This window comes from Rattus norvegicus, chromosome 4, assembly GCF_036323735.1.
Source record: "Rattus norvegicus strain BN/NHsdMcwi chromosome 4, GRCr8, whole genome shotgun sequence".
In the NCBI taxonomy this organism is placed as follows: domain Eukaryota; kingdom Metazoa; phylum Chordata; class Mammalia; order Rodentia; family Muridae; genus Rattus; species Rattus norvegicus.
Window position 1 is genome coordinate 105,993,339 of NC_086022.1, and position 20,470 is coordinate 106,013,808.

The 20,470-nt window shown below is 46.5% G+C and overlaps 1 protein-coding gene and 1 long non-coding RNA gene across 3 annotated transcripts; one reads left to right on the top strand and one right to left on the bottom strand.

Annotated features, from left to right (window-relative positions):
• Nucleotides 1-7,231: 7,231 nt before the first annotated feature.
• On the bottom strand, nucleotides 7,232-17,743 carry Vamp8 (vesicle-associated membrane protein 8). Of its 2 annotated transcripts, none has more exons than NM_031827.2 (3): nucleotides 12,164-12,304; nucleotides 9,818-9,973; nucleotides 7,232-7,662 (listed from the first exon to the last, which is right to left on the bottom strand). In NM_031827.2, exons 1-3 carry the CDS (start codon nucleotides 12,164-12,166, stop codon nucleotides 7,519-7,521), a joined length of 303 nt encoding a protein of 100 aa, NP_114015.1. In that variant the 5' UTR covers nucleotides 12,167-12,304; the 3' UTR covers nucleotides 7,232-7,518. The 2 variants fall into 2 exon arrangements, with proteins under 2 accessions (NP_114015.1, XP_038964377.1); XM_039108449.2 differs by lacking the exon at nucleotides 12,164-12,304 and adding an exon at nucleotides 17,625-17,743 and having other exon boundaries at nucleotides 7,236-7,662.
• On the top strand, nucleotides 12,199-20,381 carry LOC134486592 (uncharacterized). Its single transcript, XR_010065830.1, has 2 exons — nucleotides 12,199-12,337; nucleotides 19,160-20,381. It is a non-coding gene; the product is annotated as an uncharacterized LOC134486592 (long non-coding RNA).
• The last annotated feature ends 89 nt before the right edge of the window (nucleotides 20,382-20,470 follow it).

Genomic DNA, 20,470 nt, shown 5'->3' on the forward strand with positions numbered 1-20,470 from the left:
CCGGCGTCCGACTTCCGATGACACCCCAGCCCGGTTGGGGAACGATGTCTCTTGGATCTGGAGGGCTGCAACAGGAGTTCCGTCATTCCATCATGTGGAAAGCATTCGTGAGTGCTTGAGTGCTAAGTGCAGGAGATGACATGAACAAGCCAGGAGGAGTGTTTGCCACCTTGGTGAGTGCTGCTCACCCGAAATTAAAAGCACACCAACCACCCCAAAGTTCTGATTGTTTTCAGACAGAGCAGGTAGTACATTCTATGTCACCGAGTTATACACTTAAAAATGATAAGCTAGGGGCCAATGAGATGACTTAAGTCACGTGATGTCAAACCTAATGATTATAGAGTTCCGTCCCTAGGACTAACAGTGTGGAAAGAACCAACTCCTCAATTTGTCCTCTGATCTCCATACATTAGGGGATGGAGATTTTTTTCAGCGCTAAAATTGCTGCCGGCGTTTCTGTGAGCTAAAAGTCTCAATGGTGTGTGGATGGACAAGCCATTAAAGCTGTTGGGATGGACTCCAGCCCCAAATAAAAGGTGACAGCAGCAGCCAGGCCAAGCTTTGAACCAATCGAGGCAGAAGAGGCAAAGGAGGAGATTTGAGCCAGCTTCCAAAGTGGTACCCAAGCAGAGACCATTCCTTCTGTACGAGAATAAAATACAGACAACTACACAGGTGTCCCGAAGAGTTCCACAGTGAGTTTGGGAGAGAGTTGGAGAGCAAGCTGCTACAAGGGAAACAAACAGAGGTTGTCCAGCCTGAGAACACATACTTTCTCTTAGATTTCTGATGCCAGCCTTACTGGATGGTCCTCTAACATTCGAGGAAGATGGAGTTTTTGAATAAGAGATGCTGAGGATACTGCAGCTTTCCTTGCAGAACTGGGAACTGAGAAGTCCTTCCCTTAATCTCACTGGCCCATCCCAGCCTCCAGACAACTTCAAGGTTAAAATGAGGTTGTTTTTAAAGAATTGTGCAGAAGGTGCAATCAGAAAGTCTAAAGATCTATAAAGGATACACGGTGCTCTGAATCTCACAAAATGCTCACAGAGGGATATATTATACGATACTGTTTTATGTGCTTAATCAAAGACGAAAATGTGAGACTGCAGAAATGGCTCAGCAGTTAAGAGCCCTGGATGCTCCCCCAGAGGTCTGAGATTTAATTGCCAGCCCCCCCCCCCCATGTCAGCTCATTACAGCCTGTAACCCTAGCTCCAAGGGATCCGATGCCATGTTCTGGCCTCTGAGGACACCTGTCACACATGTGGTGCGCAGTCACACATGCAGGGGAAACACCTTTACACATAAAATAAGAGCAATTTAAAGAACAAGTAATTAAGACTGAAGTTTTTTTTTTTTTTTGGTTCTTTTTTTCGGAGCTGGGGACCGAACCCAGGGCCTTGCGCTTCCTAGGCAAGCGCTCTACCACTGAGCTAAATCCTCAACCCCAAGACTGAAGTTTTAAGAGAAAAATTAAATTGTAAGTGTATGCTGGGGATGTGCTTGCCTATTTTGTACCAAGCTCTAGTTTTGCTCTCCAGCATCATATAAATGAGACTGGGTGGGAGATGCCTGAAATCCCAGCACTGGAGAGCCATCAAAAGTTCAATCACGACCTGCTATAATGAATGATGAATGTGAGAGTTTACACATGACAGCCTGCCTCAGAAAACAAAATAAAACAACAAAACAGAAAAGTGAGTTGGCACTGTACTGTAGCTTATGGTTGTGATCCTAACACTTAAGTAGAGGAGAACTGACTGAGTTTGAGACCAGCCTGGGCTACATAGTAAACTCCAGGACAGAGTAAGCTAGGCTACAAAGCTACAAAGTAAGACTTTGTCTCAAAACGCCCCCATCCCTGCTGCATGAATTTCACTCCAATGGAAAATGAAAGCAGCCTCTTACTGGAAGTGCTGGCTCTGGCTTTTCTCTGTTCTCAACTCTTCACTAGAAGCTTGTAGGCTTTTTCCTGTGCTGTGGAAGCTGGTGCACTTCTAGCATCGTGTAGCCTTCCTGAGCTGCTGTAGAGAAATAGCCAAAGCCATTTTCCACCTCCCCAGCCTTGACATCCTAAATGTGGCCTCTCTTAACCAAAATGCCAGGGACTTACTTTCCTGGGTTGAGCCACTGTGAGGATAGACCACTGGTTTCCATACTTGGACACATTACCTCAGAATGGGCAGAGGATAAAGAGGGTAGGGCCCACTCATATCAAAGCAGACCGAGGGGTTGGGGATTTAGCTCAGTGGTAGAGTGCTTGCCTAGCAAGCGCAAGGCCCTGGGTTCGGTCCCCAGCTCCGGGAAAAAAAAAAAAAAAAGCAGACCAAGAGGGACTGTTTGGTACTTTCCCTGCCCTCTGTGGAGTCAGGAGCATGATTACAAAGTCTGGCCTCTATAGAGTCCTGAATTCTTCTCTTAACCCATCCCTTTTCTCACATTCTCCCAACAACAGGTTGTTTCTAATTCTGGAAAGGTTGTGTAGAACCAAGAACCACACCCCACACCCCTATACACACACACACACACACACACACACACACACACACACACACACACACCAAGGCAGACTGGGCCCTGGAAAGAACAGTAGTAATAAAGAACCTGGCGGGAAGGAGGAGTCCAGAAGACAGAAAGCTCATTGTGCTATAGGCCTGGTCCTGTGACACTGACTGTGACTAGCCATGAGACTCTGGGGGAGAGATGCTCACCCCCACTCTCTCAGAACAACTGAGATCCAGGGCTCTAAAAGACCCAGAAGAACAAGAGTAGACAAAAGACAAACAGAACACACAGAACAACCAGCAACTGATAAGCTGACTAGTGCCTTCAGCCTCTGGCTCTGAGTTAGACCTAGGTCATAGACTACACATGGTGGACTGGGTTAGACCTAGGTCATAGACTACACATGGTGGACTGGGTTATACCTAGGTCATAGACTACACATGGTGGACTGGGTTATACCTAGGTCATAGACTAGACATGGTGGACTGAGTTATACCTAGGTCATAGACTAGACATGGTGGACTGAGTTATACCTAGGTCATAGACTAGACATGGTGGACTGGGTTATACCTAGGTCATAGACTACACATGGTGGACTGAGTTATACCTAGGTCATAGACTAGACATGGTGGACTGGGTTATACCTAGGTCATAGACTAGACATGGTGGACTGGGTTATACCTAGGTCATAGACTAGACATGGTGGACTGAGTTATACCTAGGTCATAGACTAGACATGGTGGACTGGGTTATACCTAGGTCATAGACTAGACATGGTGGACTGGGTTATACCTAGGTCATAGACTAGACATGGTGGACTGAGTTATACCTAGGTCATAGACTAGACATGGTGGACTGAGTTATACCTAGGTCATAGATGAGACATGGCGGACTGAGTTATACCTAGGTCATAGACTAGACATGGCGGACTGGGTTATACCTAGGTCATAGACTAGACATGGTGGACTGAGTTATACCTAGGTCATAGACTAGACATGGTGGACTGGGTTATACCTAGGTCATAGACTACACATGGTGGACTGAGTTATACCTAGGTCATAGACTAGACATGGTGGACTGGGTTATACCTAGGTCATAGACTAGACATGGTGGACTGGGTTATACCTAGGTCATAGACTAGACATGGTGGACTGAGTTATACCTAGGTCATAGACTAGACATGGTGGACTGAGTTATACCTAGGTCATAGATGAGACATGGCGGACTGAGTTATACCTAGGTCATAGACTAGACATGGCGGACTGGGTTATACCTAGGTCATAGACTAGACATGGTGGACTGAGTTATACCTAGGTCATAGACTAGACATGGTGGACTGGGTTATACCTAGGTCATAGACTAGACATGGTGGACTGAGTTATACCTAGGTCATAGACTAGACATGGTGGACTGGGTTATACCTAGGTCATAGACTAGACATGGTGGACTGGGTTATACCTAGGTCATAGACTAGACATGGTGGACTGAGTTATACCTAGGTCATAGACTAGACATGGTGGACTGAGTTATACCTAGGTCATAGATGAGACATGGCGGACTGAGTTATACCTAGGTCATAGACTAGACATGGCGGACTGGGTTATACCTAGGTCATAGACTAGACATGGTGGACTGAGTTATACCTAGGTCATAGACTAGACATGGCGGACTGGGTTATACCTAGGTCATAGACTAGACATGGTGGACTGAGTTATACCTAGGTCATAGACTAGACATGGTGGACTGGGTTATACCTAGGTCATAGACTACACATGGTGGACTGGGTTATACCTAGGTCATAGACTAGACATGGTGGACTGGGTTATACCTAGGTCATAGACTAGACATGGTGGACTGGGTTATACCTAGGTCATAGACTAGACATGGTGGACTGAGTTATACCTAGGTCATAGACTAGACATGGTGGACTGAGTTATACCTAGGTCATAGATGAGACATGGCGGACTGAGTTATACCTAGGTCATAGACTAGACATGGCGGACTGGGTTATACCTAGGTCATAGACTAGACATGGTGGACTGAGTTATACCTAGGTCATAGACTAGACATGGTGGACTGGGTTATACCTAGGTCATAGACTAGACATGGTAGACTGAGTTATACCTAGGTCATAGACTAGACATGGTGGACTGAGTTATACCTAGGTCATAGACTACACATGGTGGACTGAGTTATACCTAGGTCATAGACTACACATGGTGGACTGGGTTATACCTAGGTCATAGACTACACATGGTGGACTGGGTTATACCTAGGTCATAGACTACACATGGTGGACTGAGTTATACCTAGGTCATAGATGAGACATGGTGGACTGGGTTATACCTAGGTCATAGACTAGACATGGTGGACTGAGTTATACCTAGGTCATAGACTAGACATGGTGGACTGAGTTATACCTAGGTCATAGACTAGACATGGCAGAAGTGACGAGAGGCCTTGGACCAGGTCTTAAATGGCCTATCATCGTATCTTTGTGAGCATGTCCAGGAGAATATTTAAGGGACCTGACAGGATCAAAGGAGGACACTGAATCCTGCATCCTACTTCCAAGTGTTATGGAGTTTCAATTCTCTTTATGGTAAGATCTCTGGGAAATCCTTGTTCTAGTGAAATGTGACAATGAACAGTGTGGTATGAAGAAAAACAGGAGGGCTCCGGAAAGGACTCAGTAGGGAAAGTGCTTGCTATGCAAGCATAGGGCTTGAGTTCAAAGCCCCAGTACCCAGGTAAAAGTTGGACGCATGTTTCTGTAATCAGCACTGTGGAGACAGGGGTTCCTGGAGCTCATTGGAAGCCAAACTGATGAGTTCCAGGCTTAGTGAGTGACCCTGCCTCAAAAAGTAGAGTGAGGGCTGGGCTAGAGCTGTAACTCAGAACAGACCGCTCTCTCACTCTGTAGGTTCAACAGTCAGGAAGAAAAAGACAGAGTCCACTAGGTAGTAAAACAGAGAGCAATAAAGACATCCAACGTTGACCTCTGGCCTCTGCACACATGCACACATAGGGACACAGGCACCAGCATTTGCCTACACAGATGTACATATACACATCTATACAAGAGGGAGGGGGAGAGATGGAAAGATGGCTCTTTGGTTAAGAGTGCAACAACATGGCTGCAGAAACAAGACCTGAACAAGGACATCGCCAGGCATGTTAGCACAGATGAGGAGGAGAAATCATTCTCCACAGATGAGATTCTTAACTGGCTATCAATACCAAGTGGTCAGCTCTGTAAGCACTTACATACAAGCAACACCAAACACAAAATCTGCAGGTGTGTGTGTGTGTGTGTGTGTGTGTGTGTGTGTGTGTAAAACAATAACAGTGAAAGAAAAAGAAGCCATGAATTTGAGAGGGAGCGAAGGGTGATGGGTTGAAGGGTGTTGGGAGAAGAAAGGAAAAGGGCAACACAGTATAATTATATTTTAATTAATAATAAACAAATTTAAACTTATACCTAAGGGGAAGGGGGAAGAGTGCCGTTCTTGCAGAGGACCCAGGTTTGGTTCCAAGTACCCAAGCCATGGCAGACTGGGTTATACCTAGGTCATAGACTAGACATGGTGGACTGAGTTATACCTAGGTCATAGACTAGACATGGTGGACTGGGTTATACCTAGGTCATAGACTAGACATGGTAGACTGGACTTGTAACTCCAGGGGTGTGGGATGATGTCACAGGTGAGACAGGCTTTGTATGTTTAAGTGGGCAATTATATCTTATGAATTGGATCTAAGATTACTGTGTTGTGTGTTCTTTTATGTGATGGTTTGAGTGTAGGAAAGTGTGTAGCGGCTGGAGACACTGGGCCGCCGAGGCGGAGTTGGGATGTGTTTCCACCAAGATATCTACCAGATATCTTGGGGCACCGTGGTGCAGTACCTAGCGAGGTAAAAGACAACCAGTACTTTTTTTATTTTTTATATTTTTACAACAACATAGGGGAACCAACATCGTCCTCTGGCCTCTGTAAGCTGTTCATTCACATACTCATACTATTTTAAAAAAAAAACAACAACCTTTTTATTTATTTATTTTTAAATGTATATGAGTACACTGTAGCAGTCTTCAGACCCACCAGAAGAGGGCATCAGATCCCATTACAGATGGTTGTGAGCCACCATGTGGTTGCTGGGAATTGAACTCCTCTGGAAGAGCAGTCAGTGCTCTCAACCTCTGAGCCATCTCTCCAACCCCATAGTTATTCTTTTTTAAAAAATAAAAATCGGGCTGGAGAGATGGCTCAGCGGTTAAGAGCACCCAACTACTCTTCCAGAGGTCCTGAGTTCAATTCCCAGCAACCACATGGTGGCTCACAACCATCTGTAAAGAGATCCAATGCCCTCTTCTGGTGTATCTGAAGACAGCTACAGTGTACTTATATATAATAAATAAATAAATCTTAAAAAAATAAAAAATAAAATAAAAATCCTTTGATAGACAGGCAAGCAGGCAAACAGACAGCCAGACAGACAGACAGAATGAACTACTGATTCTAGCTGGGTATATTGATTGCCATCTGTAATCCAGGTGTGCAAAGCCTCTGAGCCGCCGCCATCTTTCTCCTATAAACCTGTGTTCTCTATTTTTGCACTGTCTTGGTTCTAGATTGGGAGAAACCAGTGCAGAGGGGATCCTCAGGAAGAGAGAAACAGAAAGGCAGAGCTCGAAAGACACAGGAGGAAAGTGCCTCACACACTTAAGGATACCAAGAGGTCTTTATTGCCCACCAACCACCAGCAGTTTCCCAGCCACAAACAGGGTCCTCTGGGTCTCTCTAACCCACTCTCAGGACCATGAGGTGCAGCCACAGTCCAGCTGTCTCCTCCCAGGGGATCAAGGAACTTCTGGGGCATATGAGGCAGCAGAAGGCCCTCACAGGGACCGAGCAGCACTCCTGGGGAGGAGGGCAGGAGAGGGCCCCTCTTGGCACACTTTTGGGAGGATCACCCCTGAAGAGTAGGGTGAGGTGAGAGGGGCTCTTAAGTGGGGATGGTGCCCGTAGCAAAGAGTATGATGAGGATGAGAATGATAAGGACAATCACACAGATGATGACAATCATCTTCACATTCTTCCACCAGAACTTCCGGGCCACCTTCTGGGACGTCGTCTTGAAGTGTTCAGACTGTTGGGGATAAGATAAAGTAGTGACCCAGTGGCTCCCGCCCTCAGAATAAGTGTACAGATGGACACCCGCATGCCATAGGTTACATTATAAATCAGAGTGAGACAGGGGAAGATGCTGGAGCTGGAGAAGAGCCACTTCAAATAAATAGATACAAAATAAATAGTTGTGTAAACAATTCTTTCGTCTGACAGTAGGAATGGAAAGGTTCAATTCTTTCCTCTGACAATAGGAATGGAAAGGTTCCTAAAAATATCCTGTAACATTTATTTGTGCCTCTGTGTGTTGCCTCATGTGCCACACTGCCCTTGTGGTGGAGAGGGGTGGACTTGCAGAAGCTGGTTCTCTTTCTACTCTGTGGGTCCTAGGGATTGAACTCAATGTAACCAGGTTTGCTGACAAAAGTCTTTACGCCCTGAAGTAGGTCTCTGCCTTTTTGTTTGTTTCACTCTTGAGACAGAATCTCACTGTGTATCCCTGGCCAGACTGGGACTTCAGAGATCTGTATATCTCTGGCTGCTTGACAAATGCCTTTCCACAACAATCTGTACGCCAAGTTCTGCTTTGGAATTCTTGAACTCATAAGGCTTCCCTCTGAGCATGGCAGGGTCCCTTCCTTTTCTTCCTCTTTCTAGTCAGGATCTCATATAGCAAGACTGGCCTCCACTCCTTGTGGAAAAGGATGACCTTGAAGGTTTTTTTTTTTTTTTTGGTTCTTTTTTTCGGAGCTGGGGACCGAACCCAGGGCCTTGCGCTTCCTAGGCAAGCGCTCTACCACTGAGCTAAATCCCCAACCCCGACCTTGAAGTTTTAAAAATTATTTTTATTTATTTATTTATGTATGTGGTGTACACAAGCCATAGTGGAGGTCAGAGGTCATTTTGTAGGAATCAAGTCTCTTCTACCAACCATATGAATCCCACCACAAACAGAACTAAAATCCTTAGGCTTGGTTCCAAGTGCCTTTACTTTCTGAGCCATCTCAGTGGCCTGGCTTTGAATTTCTGAACCTCTTGCCTCTACCTTCAAAGAGCTGGGATTACAGGCATGTGCCACAATACCCTATTTATATAGTGTCAGGGACGGAACCCAGGGCTTTGTGAATTCTAGTGACGAACTCTACCACCTGTGCCTGATGTCCAGTCTCCCTTCTTTTTCTTGCCCCTGCACTGGCCTGCACACTGGGTTCTTTTACACATATATGCTCACAATCTGAGTTTGTTGACTGGCAGAGAAATCTGGCCTTTGGGGCAGACCCACAGGCTGAGGGGTACAGGAATGTGCTCCAGATGGACACATCTTCTGACTCTATGATACTTTGTCTTCTAGCTTCTGCAGAAGCTAAAGGAAGAACCAAGGGCACTGCAGAAGCTTGGAAAAGTAAAAAAAAAAAAAAAAAAAAAAAAATGCCTCCTGCTCCCCCAAGTTAACTTACAGACACTAAGTCTCCATGTACCCAGTGAATGCTGCAGAAGGAGGCACTAGATTCGAAGATTACACACTGGACCCAGAAAGCCAGTGTACTCTGCAACACGCTGAAACTGAGGCGCCAGCCTTGGTTTGGGTTGGACTTTTTTCCACCCTGAGCAGCTTGGCCTCAGCCCACGGCTGCAAAGAAGAGGAGGTCTAAGCGAGACATGTAGGAGATATTATTCTGACCCTTGCAGGCAGAGGGATCCTGAGATTAAAGAATTTCATTGCCCTTCCCAGCGGTGTTAAAGCTGACTCAGCAAGATGCCCCCCCACTTCCAGCCCAATAACACCTGGTAAATGCTAAAAGGCCAAGGGTTGCCTAGTATTCATAATTTTGCCTTGGGGGCATCAACTCCAAATGACTGCCAAGGACAAGCTTTAAAAGAAAAATCAGTTTCATACCCCAAAGAAGCTTAGGAATGTAGCAGTTGACTGAACTGTCTCAGAAATGGCTCTGTGGGTGGACCCCTTGCTCAAGCCCAAATGGATCCACTCACTGGGCTCTCTACCAACCAGCAGAGTAGCAAGGAGCTAGAGGTGGGAACTCAACAATCTCCCTCATGGGCGAAAGGGCAGTAGACACGACAGTCTGTGTCCCTTCTGTTCACTTTACCTTCCCCCCAAAACTTCTCTCTCCCTACAAGATCTCTCCCCCCCACTCCTAGTTTTCTCCCAACCTCACCGTGGCTTCCAAGTCCTCTGTCTTGTTTCGGAGATGGTCCAGGTTCTCCCCTCGGGCCAAGATCCGCTCCACATTCTGGGTCATAATATTCTTGACTCCCTCCACCTCACTCTGCAGGTTCCTGACTCGGTCATTTCCGGCACTCCCACTGGCCTCCTGCAGGTCAATACAGGGGTTAATTAGGCTGGGCAGCAGAGGATCCAAGAGGCCAGAGGAGGTTGGAAGGACCAAAGTAGCTCTACCACTGAGCTAAATCCCCAACCCGAGATTTTAGCCACTTCTAATACTTCAGTTGTTTACAAGGGGAATGTTCTATGGAAACGTTCACGTGGGTGCAAGCGCGTGTATGTCCCAGATCAGCCTCAGGTGTCATTCCTCAGCAGCCATTTGGTTTTTGGTTTTGTTCCCAGAGGCTGGGTCTTCTGTTGGCCGGGGGTTCTGAGATTAGGGTGGACAGAAAGCCTTCTCTACCATCCGAGTGCTGGGAGCCACTGCACCTGAGTGCTTGCACCACCGCACCTGGAGTTTTCTTTTCTTCTAAATGGGTCTAGGGACCCAAGTCAAATCTCCATGCTTATGTGGCAAGCACTTTGTCCACTGAGCCACCTCCCCAGATTTATTAATTTATTTATCCGAGACAGGGTCTCATATAACCTAGGCCAGCCTCAAACTTCCTAAGTAGGATGACCTTGAACATCTGATCCTCCGGTCTTGACTTACCCTGTGCTGAGATTACAGATGTGCCCCATCACCCCTGTTTTATCAGGTGCTGGGGATCAAACCCTGAGCTTCATGCTTGCCAGGCAAACACTCTGTTAGCTGAACCGCATCCTTAGTCTGGCATAAGTGCAGTGTGTGTGTATGTGTGTGTGGTGTGTATACGTGGGTGTGCACACACATTATCAGTAAGTGTGTGTTGGGGAATATACATGTATGCCATGGCACACATGTGGAGGTTAAAGGACAACTCTCATGAGTGGATTGTCTCCTAGAGTTGGACAGACAGGAGTGAGAAGGATATTGAATTCAGGCAGACAGGCTTGCTCTGCAAGCACTTTTACCTACCCAACCATCTTGGCTGCCATATAAGGACATTTTTTTTAAGTCCCAGAAGATGAGATTTGATTCTGGACTGCAAACCACCTTCGGGGGTTTCAGGGTGACAAGGAAAAAACAGCACACAACTGCTCCCATTTTGACACCACAAAGAGGGTCGGGGAGAAAACAGAACTGGATTTCCGTTCTCCTCAGCAGAGCACAGAAAAGTACTATTTTTTTTTTTTTTTTGGTTCTTTTTTTCGGAGCTGGGGATCGAACCCAGGGCCTTGCGCTTCCTAGGTAAGCGCTCTACCACTGAGCTAAATCCCCAGCCCCAGAAAAGTACTATTAACTGGTCCCCATAGCCTCCCTCTTCCCAGTCCTAGTGGGTTCTCTCTAAAACTCTGAGAGCTGGCCAGCAGAAGGACCCTTGCCTGGCCCAACCCAAGTTCCTCTCCAGACAGCTGTTGGTGAATTCTGGTTCCAGCTTGCTGGGCAGTGTAACCCTGGTTCAGTCGGTGTGGCCCCCAGAAGGCATCGTGTGCCGTTGGACCGCACACTTCTGCTTTCCCCACAATTTAGCGCCTGGTAGGCCGCACACCACCGCCTGCTTATGTAGATATTAACAAAAGTTCTTCCTGCTGAGGTCTTCTTCCAGGAGGCCTCTAGATAAAGCTTTTGAACAAGGAGGAAAAAGGCCTGACTCCTCCCTTAGGGACCCAGGGGGCCGTGGTACTGGCCGTGGGTGTGGGCTGAAGCTAGATTATCAGGGAGAACCGCCATCTGGCTTCTTTACAAACCCTTGGCACTGTTGCTAATGTTTCTAGAGAAGAGGGGTGCTTTTTGTGGCCAGGCAGATCCTCTGCGTGTCTGCGTAGATACAGTGCGAGGCTAAGGGGGGAGAACTCCAGTCCGCTGGGCTGGAATCTGAACACCAAAGAGCAGGAGCACTTGTGGTCCGGTAATGTCACAACACCCGGCTCAGGCCCAGCTGGAGGAGGCGGAGGAGGGGGAGGGCGCGGCGCAGCAGCTCGGCTTGGAATTTGGGTTCCCCAGCCCCCACCGAAACCCTGATCCCATCCAGCACCGAGGTCATGGGAAGAAGGAGGTGGAGAAGTGTCGGGAACCCCTGGCCCGGAGTGCGGAGCTATTTGTAGACGAGTTGTCAAAAGTAAGGAGAGAGAGGCAGCGCTGGCCCAACCCGGCCAGCCTACTGACGGCCGCCAACTTACCTATCTCGACACAGGCAACCCCCAGGCCCGATCCCGCTCCTCTAAATCTCTCTTTCCTAGTCCCCACGTCACTCACCATGTCTCGGAGCACTTGGGCCTCTCAAAGCAGAACTTCGCCTAGTCTGTTTCCACCCAAGGCAGCTACAGCTTCACTTCCTGCTTACTCCAACTTTCTGCCCGCCTCCTGCCCATCCCGCGACTCCAGCCTCTCGGGCTCCTGTCACACGTAACTAACTGCAGGTTTCTCCAGGTAGGCGGCCGCCCTCTACTGCCCTCCTCCTAGTCTCCTCCTAAACAAAAGCTTAAGCAACAGGGCAGGGGAGTGGGGGAGGGGAAAGCGTCTAAGTTGTCAAGAAGGAGAAAAGAAGGATCAACAACCCTGCTAAGTTTTCAGTAACTTCTTTTTGTGCTTCAAAGGAGTAATTCTAGTTTTTTTGACTTAAATTAGCCTTATTTAGATAGCAACGAATATACAGGTGAAAAAATCTTGCTGGGCAACCTTTGTCTCTGAGCCATCCTGGATGAGAAGAGAGCACTTTAGTGAGGATTTTAATCCCCAGAAAACGGGGCTGGAGAGATGGCTGGGCAGTTGAGATCACCTGGTGCTTCTGCAGTGACCCAAGTTCAGGTCCCGCACCCACACCTGGCTGCTCACAAACACCTGTATCGCAGCTCTAGGGGGTCCGGATGCCCTCTTCTGGCCTCTGAGGGTATGTGAACACACATGTGCACACACACACACACACACACACACACACATACACATAATTAAAGTCTTTAAAATCTCCAGGAAAGTTCCAAGTTGGCCCTGGGGGAATCTTTGCCCTCCTCTTTGGATTCTTCGTTGCTGAGGTTGACCTCCAGCAGTAGGAGGAGTACAAACAGCAGGGGCAGGGCACCTTAGCCTTGTCACAGGACAGGAGACAGTCAGGGAAATGGATCACTCACCAGCCCCTCCTTTCCTTCTGGAGTTCAGCAGTCCGGCATTTCCTTCCAAAGGTCACCGTGGGGGTTAGTGACCCTGGTCAGGAGTCAGATGGATTAGGAGGGGGCCTAAGCGGAAAGGGTTTTTCCACCACACGTGGCTTTCCGCCAGAGAAAATCTGCTCTTCTCCGGATGGAGTTTGTCAAGACAGAACAATAACAGGGCACCAAGAGAACACACATTCTTTCCCACCCCAGAATAAATAACATTGTCAAGGAGGAAATCTTAGCTCCTCCAACAAATAAGTCTTCTTTTTTTTTTTTTTTCTTTTTGCTATAATAAATTTAGAATCTCGGAATCATTTTAAGACACTTTTGTGTTTTCCCTTGTACATGCTCAGGGACTCAGGGAGGAGCTACATCTACAAACACTGCATGCTTAGTTTTACAGAAGCAAATTGAAGCAACTAGTAACACTTTAAAAAAAATCTTTAAACAAAGATTTATCATTATTATTTTTAAGTGTGCGCATGTGTGTGTGCAGGGCGGCTGGGTTAGGTTCTCTGGTAAGTTACAGGCAGTTGTGGGCTGCCTGATGTGGGTGCTGGGAGCTTAACCCTTCAGTGAGAGTAGCACATGCTCTTAGCTGCTGAACTCGCTCTCTAGCCCCCTAGTAATGCCTTAAAATGGCACAAGCCCTTTCCTTCCCTATAAGCAAAAGAAAAATCTAGAATAAACAGGAATGAGATCACAACAGAGAATGTCTGTTCTACTACACTTGATCTTAGGCAAAAGGCTAAGAGACTGTCAGTTCTAAATGAGGTCCTTACCATCCTGCTAAGTGGCACGGCTCAAGAGGTCACAAAGAAAGAAATAGGTCCTGGAGAGGTGGTCCATTGGTCCCTTCCGGAGGACCCAAATTGATTCCCAGCACCCTGGTCAAACAGTTACCTGTAACTCCAGCTCTCCAGCTCTAGAGGAGTGGACGGCCTCTTCTGGCCCCAGCAGACCTTATATTCATACACACAATCAACACAGACATACATAGTTAAAAAAAAAAAATAGGGCTGGAGAGATGGCTCAGAGGTTAAGAGCACTGACTGCTCTTCCAGAGGTCCTGAGTTCAATTTCCAGCAACCACATGGTGGCTCACAGCCATCTGTAACAAGATCTGATGCCCTCTTCTGGTGCGTCTGAAGACAGTGACAGTGTACTCATCATATATAAAATGAATAAATAAAATCTTTAAAAATAATAATAATAATAGGGGGTTGGGGATTTAGCTCAGTGGTAGAGCGCTTGCCTAGCAATCGCAAGGCCCTGGGTTCGGTCCTCAGCTCCGAAAAAAAAAAAATAATAGTAATAGGCAGGTGGATCTCTGTGAGTGTGAGTCGAGGCCAGCCTGGTTTACTTATCCAGTTCCAGGCCAGCCAGGGTTATGTAATGAGACTTTGTTAAAAAAAAAAAGTTTTTAATAAAAAATTAAATTAAACATTTTTAAAAAGTAAAAGTATTTTTTAAAAATACTCTGTATTTTAAAAGATTCATCTTAAACCACAAGGAGGTCTATAAGACAGAACCTGCCTGGGCCAGATGTGGTGATGAATGCCTTTAATCCCTTGTGAGGCAGAGGGTGGGGATCTCTTTGAGTTCCAGACCAGCTGCTCTACAAAATGAGATACAGGACAGGCAGGACTATGTAGAAAGACCCTTTCTCAGACAGACAGACAGACAGACAGACAGACAGACAGACAGACAATCAGACTGTGTCGATGACTCTCTCAGTAGCAACAGTGTTTGCCTAGAAATATCCAGAGCCCTGGGTTCTGTCCCAAGACCTCCCGCCCTCAAATGCTTGCTCTGTACTTGTACTGTCCAATACAACGCTGACTACATGTGGCCACTGAGCTTACAGAGTGGCCAGTGAGAACCGAGGTTGTAAAATGCATGCCAGATTTCAGCAACTTGGTATGAAAAGAAGAATGCTATTTTTATAAATGTCATGAGTATTTTATAACCTTGTGCGGTACTCCATACCTGTAATCCCAGAACTCAGGAATCTGAGGCCATGGCAATCACAAACTCAAGGAGACCTTGGGCTACAAAGCCAGACTGTGTCTCCAGCCAATCAATCATCAGTCAGTCAGTCAGTCAGTCAACCAGCAACACATTTCCTTTCATATGGTGCTGGGGTCAGAGTCCAGTGCTTCCTGTGGTGCCAGGTGGCCACTCTACCTGCTGACCTACACGACACTTCCAGCCTCTCTGAAGGTTTTAGTTTGACCGCTAGAAAAATTGAAGCTACACAACTAATAAAAACTTTATTCTCTTTTCTTTGGAGACGGGTGCTGGGGATTGAGCCCAGGGGTTCGTGCACATTAGGTAAGAGTCTACTGTGGTGTCAAATCCCCAGTCTCATTGCAGTGACTGTGAAGGACTTAAAGGTGTTGGAATCCTGGGACTGCCTGAGTCACCTGACTCAGGGTGGACAACCGAACTTAGGTTCTCCTGCAAAGGCAGTTTGTACTCTCAACTGCTGAGCAACCTCTCCGGTCTTCTCTTTGGATTTTGGTTTTTGAGACAGAATCTCATGATGGAGTTCAAGTGACCTGGAACATGATATGTAGCCCAGGCTGGCCCACAATGGTCTTCCTCCTCAGGTTCTAAATTCAGGGATTACAGGCGTGAGCCAAACGCCCAACTGTTCTCTTTCCTCCCTCCCTCCCTTCCTCCCTTTGCTAAGGATTGAACCTTCAGACTCTGGGCTGGCTGTTAGCCATTCAGATTGTTTTTCTGTGAGGTTTTCGTTTCTAGAACTTCAGAAGACATGAATAGCCAGTAGCTTTTCTGAGCCTGGGTTGTTACAGTGTGATATTTTTCTCCCTTGAGACAAGGTCTCATGTAGCCCAGGCTAGCATGGAGCTCATTACCTAGCTGGGAGGGATCCTGCTGTCCTCAGCTCACCGGTGCTGGGGTCGCAGGCTCACAGTACCATACTTGGGAGTGGGAACCCACCCTTGATTACAGTAGCTTTGTAAGGAAGAAGGCTGTATGCTGTGGCACTAAGCCATGGCGGCATTCTAAGGATGACTTCAGTATCTAATGAATGGGCCGACTTGGGATCTCCTGATGTGCTACTCAGCTGCACAACCTTGGGCAAGTTTCCCTCTGGAGCTTTCAGTTTCTGGTTCCACAAATAGGAATGAGAACGAAGGGTACTTGCAGAATCTCATTCTGTGCCAGGTATATGGCTCACTTATGTAATCTCAGCGTGTGAAAGCCAAGCAGGAGCCAGCCTGGACTGCACTGTGAGCTTGAGGTGAGCCTTGGCTAACAGAGTCTCGGAAACAAAACAAAACAACAACAACAACAAAAAGACAGTAAAACAAAAAGTCAGGCCTAGTACCACATTCCCATACTCTTTGTACTTGGGAAGCAGAGGCAAAATGATCAGGAGTTCAAAGCCAACCTCAGCTATATAGCTATAGCCACAATCTATCTAAAAACCAAAATCAAGATGAGTGAGAAAAAAAAAATAGGTAAGAAAAGAGAGAAAATGGAATGAGGAAATAGGAAAGAGGAATATTACAGTCTGAAAAGGAAGCTAGTTTCAGGCCGGCTGTGTTACATGTCAGGACGTCATCTCTAAAACGAACAAAGAGTGGTTGGGCATAATGGTTCGTGCTTTTTTTTTTTTTTTTTTTTTTTTTTTTTTTTGGTTCTTTTTTTCGGAGCTGGGGACCGAACCCAGGGCCTTGCGCTTCCTAGGCAAGCGCTTTACCACTGAGCTAAATCCCCAACCCCGGTTCGTGCTTTTAATTCTAGCAATCAAGCAACACAGAGAACGGATCACTGGGAGTTGGAGGCCAGCCTGGGCTATATAGTGAGTCTTGTCCCACAGTTTCAACCAAACAATTGTGCTTTAGTCTAGATGTTAGATTTGGGGAGGACCAAAAAGCATCGTCTCCTTCAGATGACAAGCTATGAGTCCCCGCGCCATCCAACCACCGATTGCCGTGCAGGAAGGCCCTTTGTTTAGGAGAAACGTGTGGTGGCTCTGTGTCATTCTGGGCTCTTTGTGTACTTTACCTGCTTCTTTTGTTGTGCTGCTTTCTAGGACAGCCTTGTTTTTTGGCTGGACATTTAAAAAATAAAACTATTTTGGGGAAAAATTTAAACAACATAAAAACGAGGAAGCTGGTACCAGGCATGGTGACACATGCCTGTAAAGCCAGAATTGAAGGGTGGGGTGGTGAAGCAGGAGAGCTAGCCTGGGCTAATGCATGAGCCAACATACAGCAACAAAATGAAGCAGGCATAAAAGCAAGGGCTTGGCTATAGTTCTTGGGTAAAGTTCTTTGACTTTCACCTTGCCTGACCAGGTCCCGGTTTGATCCCAGCACTGCAGCTGGACTTGTTCCATATTTTCATTCATTCTGGGTCATTTTATAGTGTTTATTCTATTCGTCCCACCAACTCCAGCTTCCCAGTGGATGCCAGCATGGTCTCTTCTCTAGACCCATGCATTTCCGAACTCACCTTTCCGGTCCCATTCATCCCTTTAGAACGTGCTTATTGTATTCCCCAAACACACTTAAGTAAATTCACCTTACCTCCAGGTTAAAGCCAGACTTCCTACGCAGGCATCCCAGGTGTTCACCCATTTCTGCAAGCTTTCATGAGACAGCATTCTTAGACCTACCCATGTCCATCCCCAAGCACCCATTCTTGCTTAATGGCTTTGTTCCTTGGGCCTGTGGAAATTCTTCTCATATTTTTCTGTGTCTGGAATTCCCCACAGAACGAAATTCTCTTCTTCCTTCCTGATCTCTACCAATTTCCGTTTGCACAGCATCTGTCACACGCATGCACATCGCTGTGCACACATTCTGCTTCTCCAAGACGTACATTTAAAAAAAATTATTGTTGTTTGAGAGAGTACTTTGTTTTATAATCTTAGTTAGCCTTTAATTTATGGTAATCCTCCTGCCTCAACCTTGCCAGTCCTGGGTTTACAGACACAGGGCACCACACCTATGTTTAGACATAACACAATACTAGTTTTTAAAAAATAAAAGGGTGGATCTCTAAGTTTAAGGCTAGCCAGGCTGGAGAGACGGCTCAGCGATTAAGAGCACTGGCTGTTCTTCCAGAGGTCCTGAGTTCAAATCCCAGCAGCCACATGGTGGCTTACAACCATCTGTAATGGGATCTGATGCCCTCTTCTGGTGTGTCTGAAGATAGCCACAGAGTACTTATACAGAATTAATAAGTCTTTTTTAAAAAAAAAAAAAAAATCTGAGGCCAGCCTTCCTATCTACGTAGTGAGCTCCTGGCCGCCAAAGCTACTAAGACCATCTCAAAAACCAAACCAAACCAAACACGAACCCCAACAAAACACAGAATCCAAAGGAAGTAGCTTTTATCTAGGAGTAGTTTGGACACACTGAATCAGAGTACCCTGAAACAGTGCATGAGGCAATGGGGGATGGGCTTCTTCTGCTTGGTTTTTAATCAGGGATCTCCAGAGTAGCTTTTGGGGGCAACTTTTCCCAGGCAGACATCCTCAGTTGCAAACCTTCCTGTTAGTTATTGCCGGTACTCCTGCTGAGAAATGTTGAAGGCTAGCAGGGACTCAGTTCAATTGTTTACCCAAGCCTATTGGAACATTCTGTGGTTTAACCTTTAGCAGGCCTGAGTGCAGGCCTCTCGAAACCTCCCCGACTCCACTTCAGAAAACCTTAATTGCTAGAAGTGGGTAGTGAACAGCACCTGTCATCCCAACTGCTTGGGAAGCTGCAGTCAGCCTATGTGACGCAGGAAAAACCCCATCTCAACCGTAGAAAGCACAGACGCCAAGAGTGGTGGTCCACACTGGCAATCTCAGCTCTTGGGAGCCTCAAGACCCAAGATAAATAAGTACCAGATTAGCCAGGCCTGCGTAGTGAGGACCTGGGGGTGGGGGTGGGGGGAGACTAGATCTAATGATTTCATTTCCCTTGGCAGCTTGCAGGGGCTGTCCTCGCTTTGTGTTACATAACATAGCCTCACCTTAGAGCAACCTAGTCAACGTTTTGAATGTTAGAATGGAATAAGTTTGTATGTTCGTTTGTTTTGTTTTTCTTTCTTCTTTTCCTCCACAATGCAGAGAAGATTTATTAGAAAAGACCCATGAAGAAATGTATCGCCCGACCTTTGGACTATTTCACGAGACATAACACTGAGGGCTGTGTATGAGTCGGGAAGAGATACGGTGGAGACCAATGACTCCTGGAACAAAATCAAATCATGCCACCCGCAAAGAGCTGCTGAATTATCTCAGCCCATTAATTGTTTGTTTTAGGGCAATTTTGTTTTTTCCAGACAGATGTATTTCTTGTATCCAGAAAGCTCTAGATGATTGCTGCCACCCTACTTGGATCACCCAGAACTTTAGATTTCTCAAAAGAAGCTGTCCTTAACTTTACAATCATCTTCCCATTTTTAAAAAAGATTTGTTTATTTTATGTACGTGAGTACACTGTAACTGTCCTCACACACACCAGAAGAGGGCATAGGGCCACATTACAGATGGTTGTGAGCCACCATGTGGTTACTGGGAATTGAACTCAGGACCTCTGGAAGAGCAGTCAGTGCTCTTAACCACTGAGCCGTCTCTCCAACCCGCTTCCCATTTATTTTTATTTGGTGTTCTGCCTGTATGTATGTCTGTGCACTACGTGGTGGAAGTCACAGAGACTAGAGAGGTATAGGATGGGAGGTGTTGACAGTTGAGAGCTGCTTGAGTGGAGGTCAGAGGACAACTTGCAGGAGTTGATTGTCTCCTCCCACCAAGTGGGTGCCAAGGAGTCTGAGTTTGGTAGCAATTACTGAACCATCCTGCCAGCCTTTGTTATCGTTGAAAGACCCCCTCCCAGAAAGGGAATTGTACAAGCCCAAGGCCCTCAACTATAGAAGTAAAAAGTAAGTTTTTAGATATGTGGGACAAGCTGACCCAACATTTAGACGAAACAGACCATAAAAGAAAACAAAATACAAAAACTAGACTAAAATATGGGCATTGCTCCATGGGCCACCTGGCGGGGGAAAAGAAACAGTCCCTGACCCCCCGGGAGACCCGACCACCATGTACTTTTTGCTAACTCATTGTTATGATTATAGCCAAAATAGGTAACATACACGTATGCCTCATTTACTCCACCAATCACATCCCTGTAACCATACATCTGCTTCTGTAAGCCTGCTTCTGCTCCCAATACACTATAAAAACCCGTCCCTGGTTCTGCTAGGCGCGCCAGTCTTCCGAATTGACTGGGACGCCCACAGATACCTGTGTATCCTGATCAATAAAAATCCTCTTGCTAATTACAGCCTGTGGACTCGGACTGGTCATTGGGCTTGAGGATCTCCCTCCTGAGGGAAGATTCTCTCTGAGAGTCTTACAATCGTCTTAGTCTGT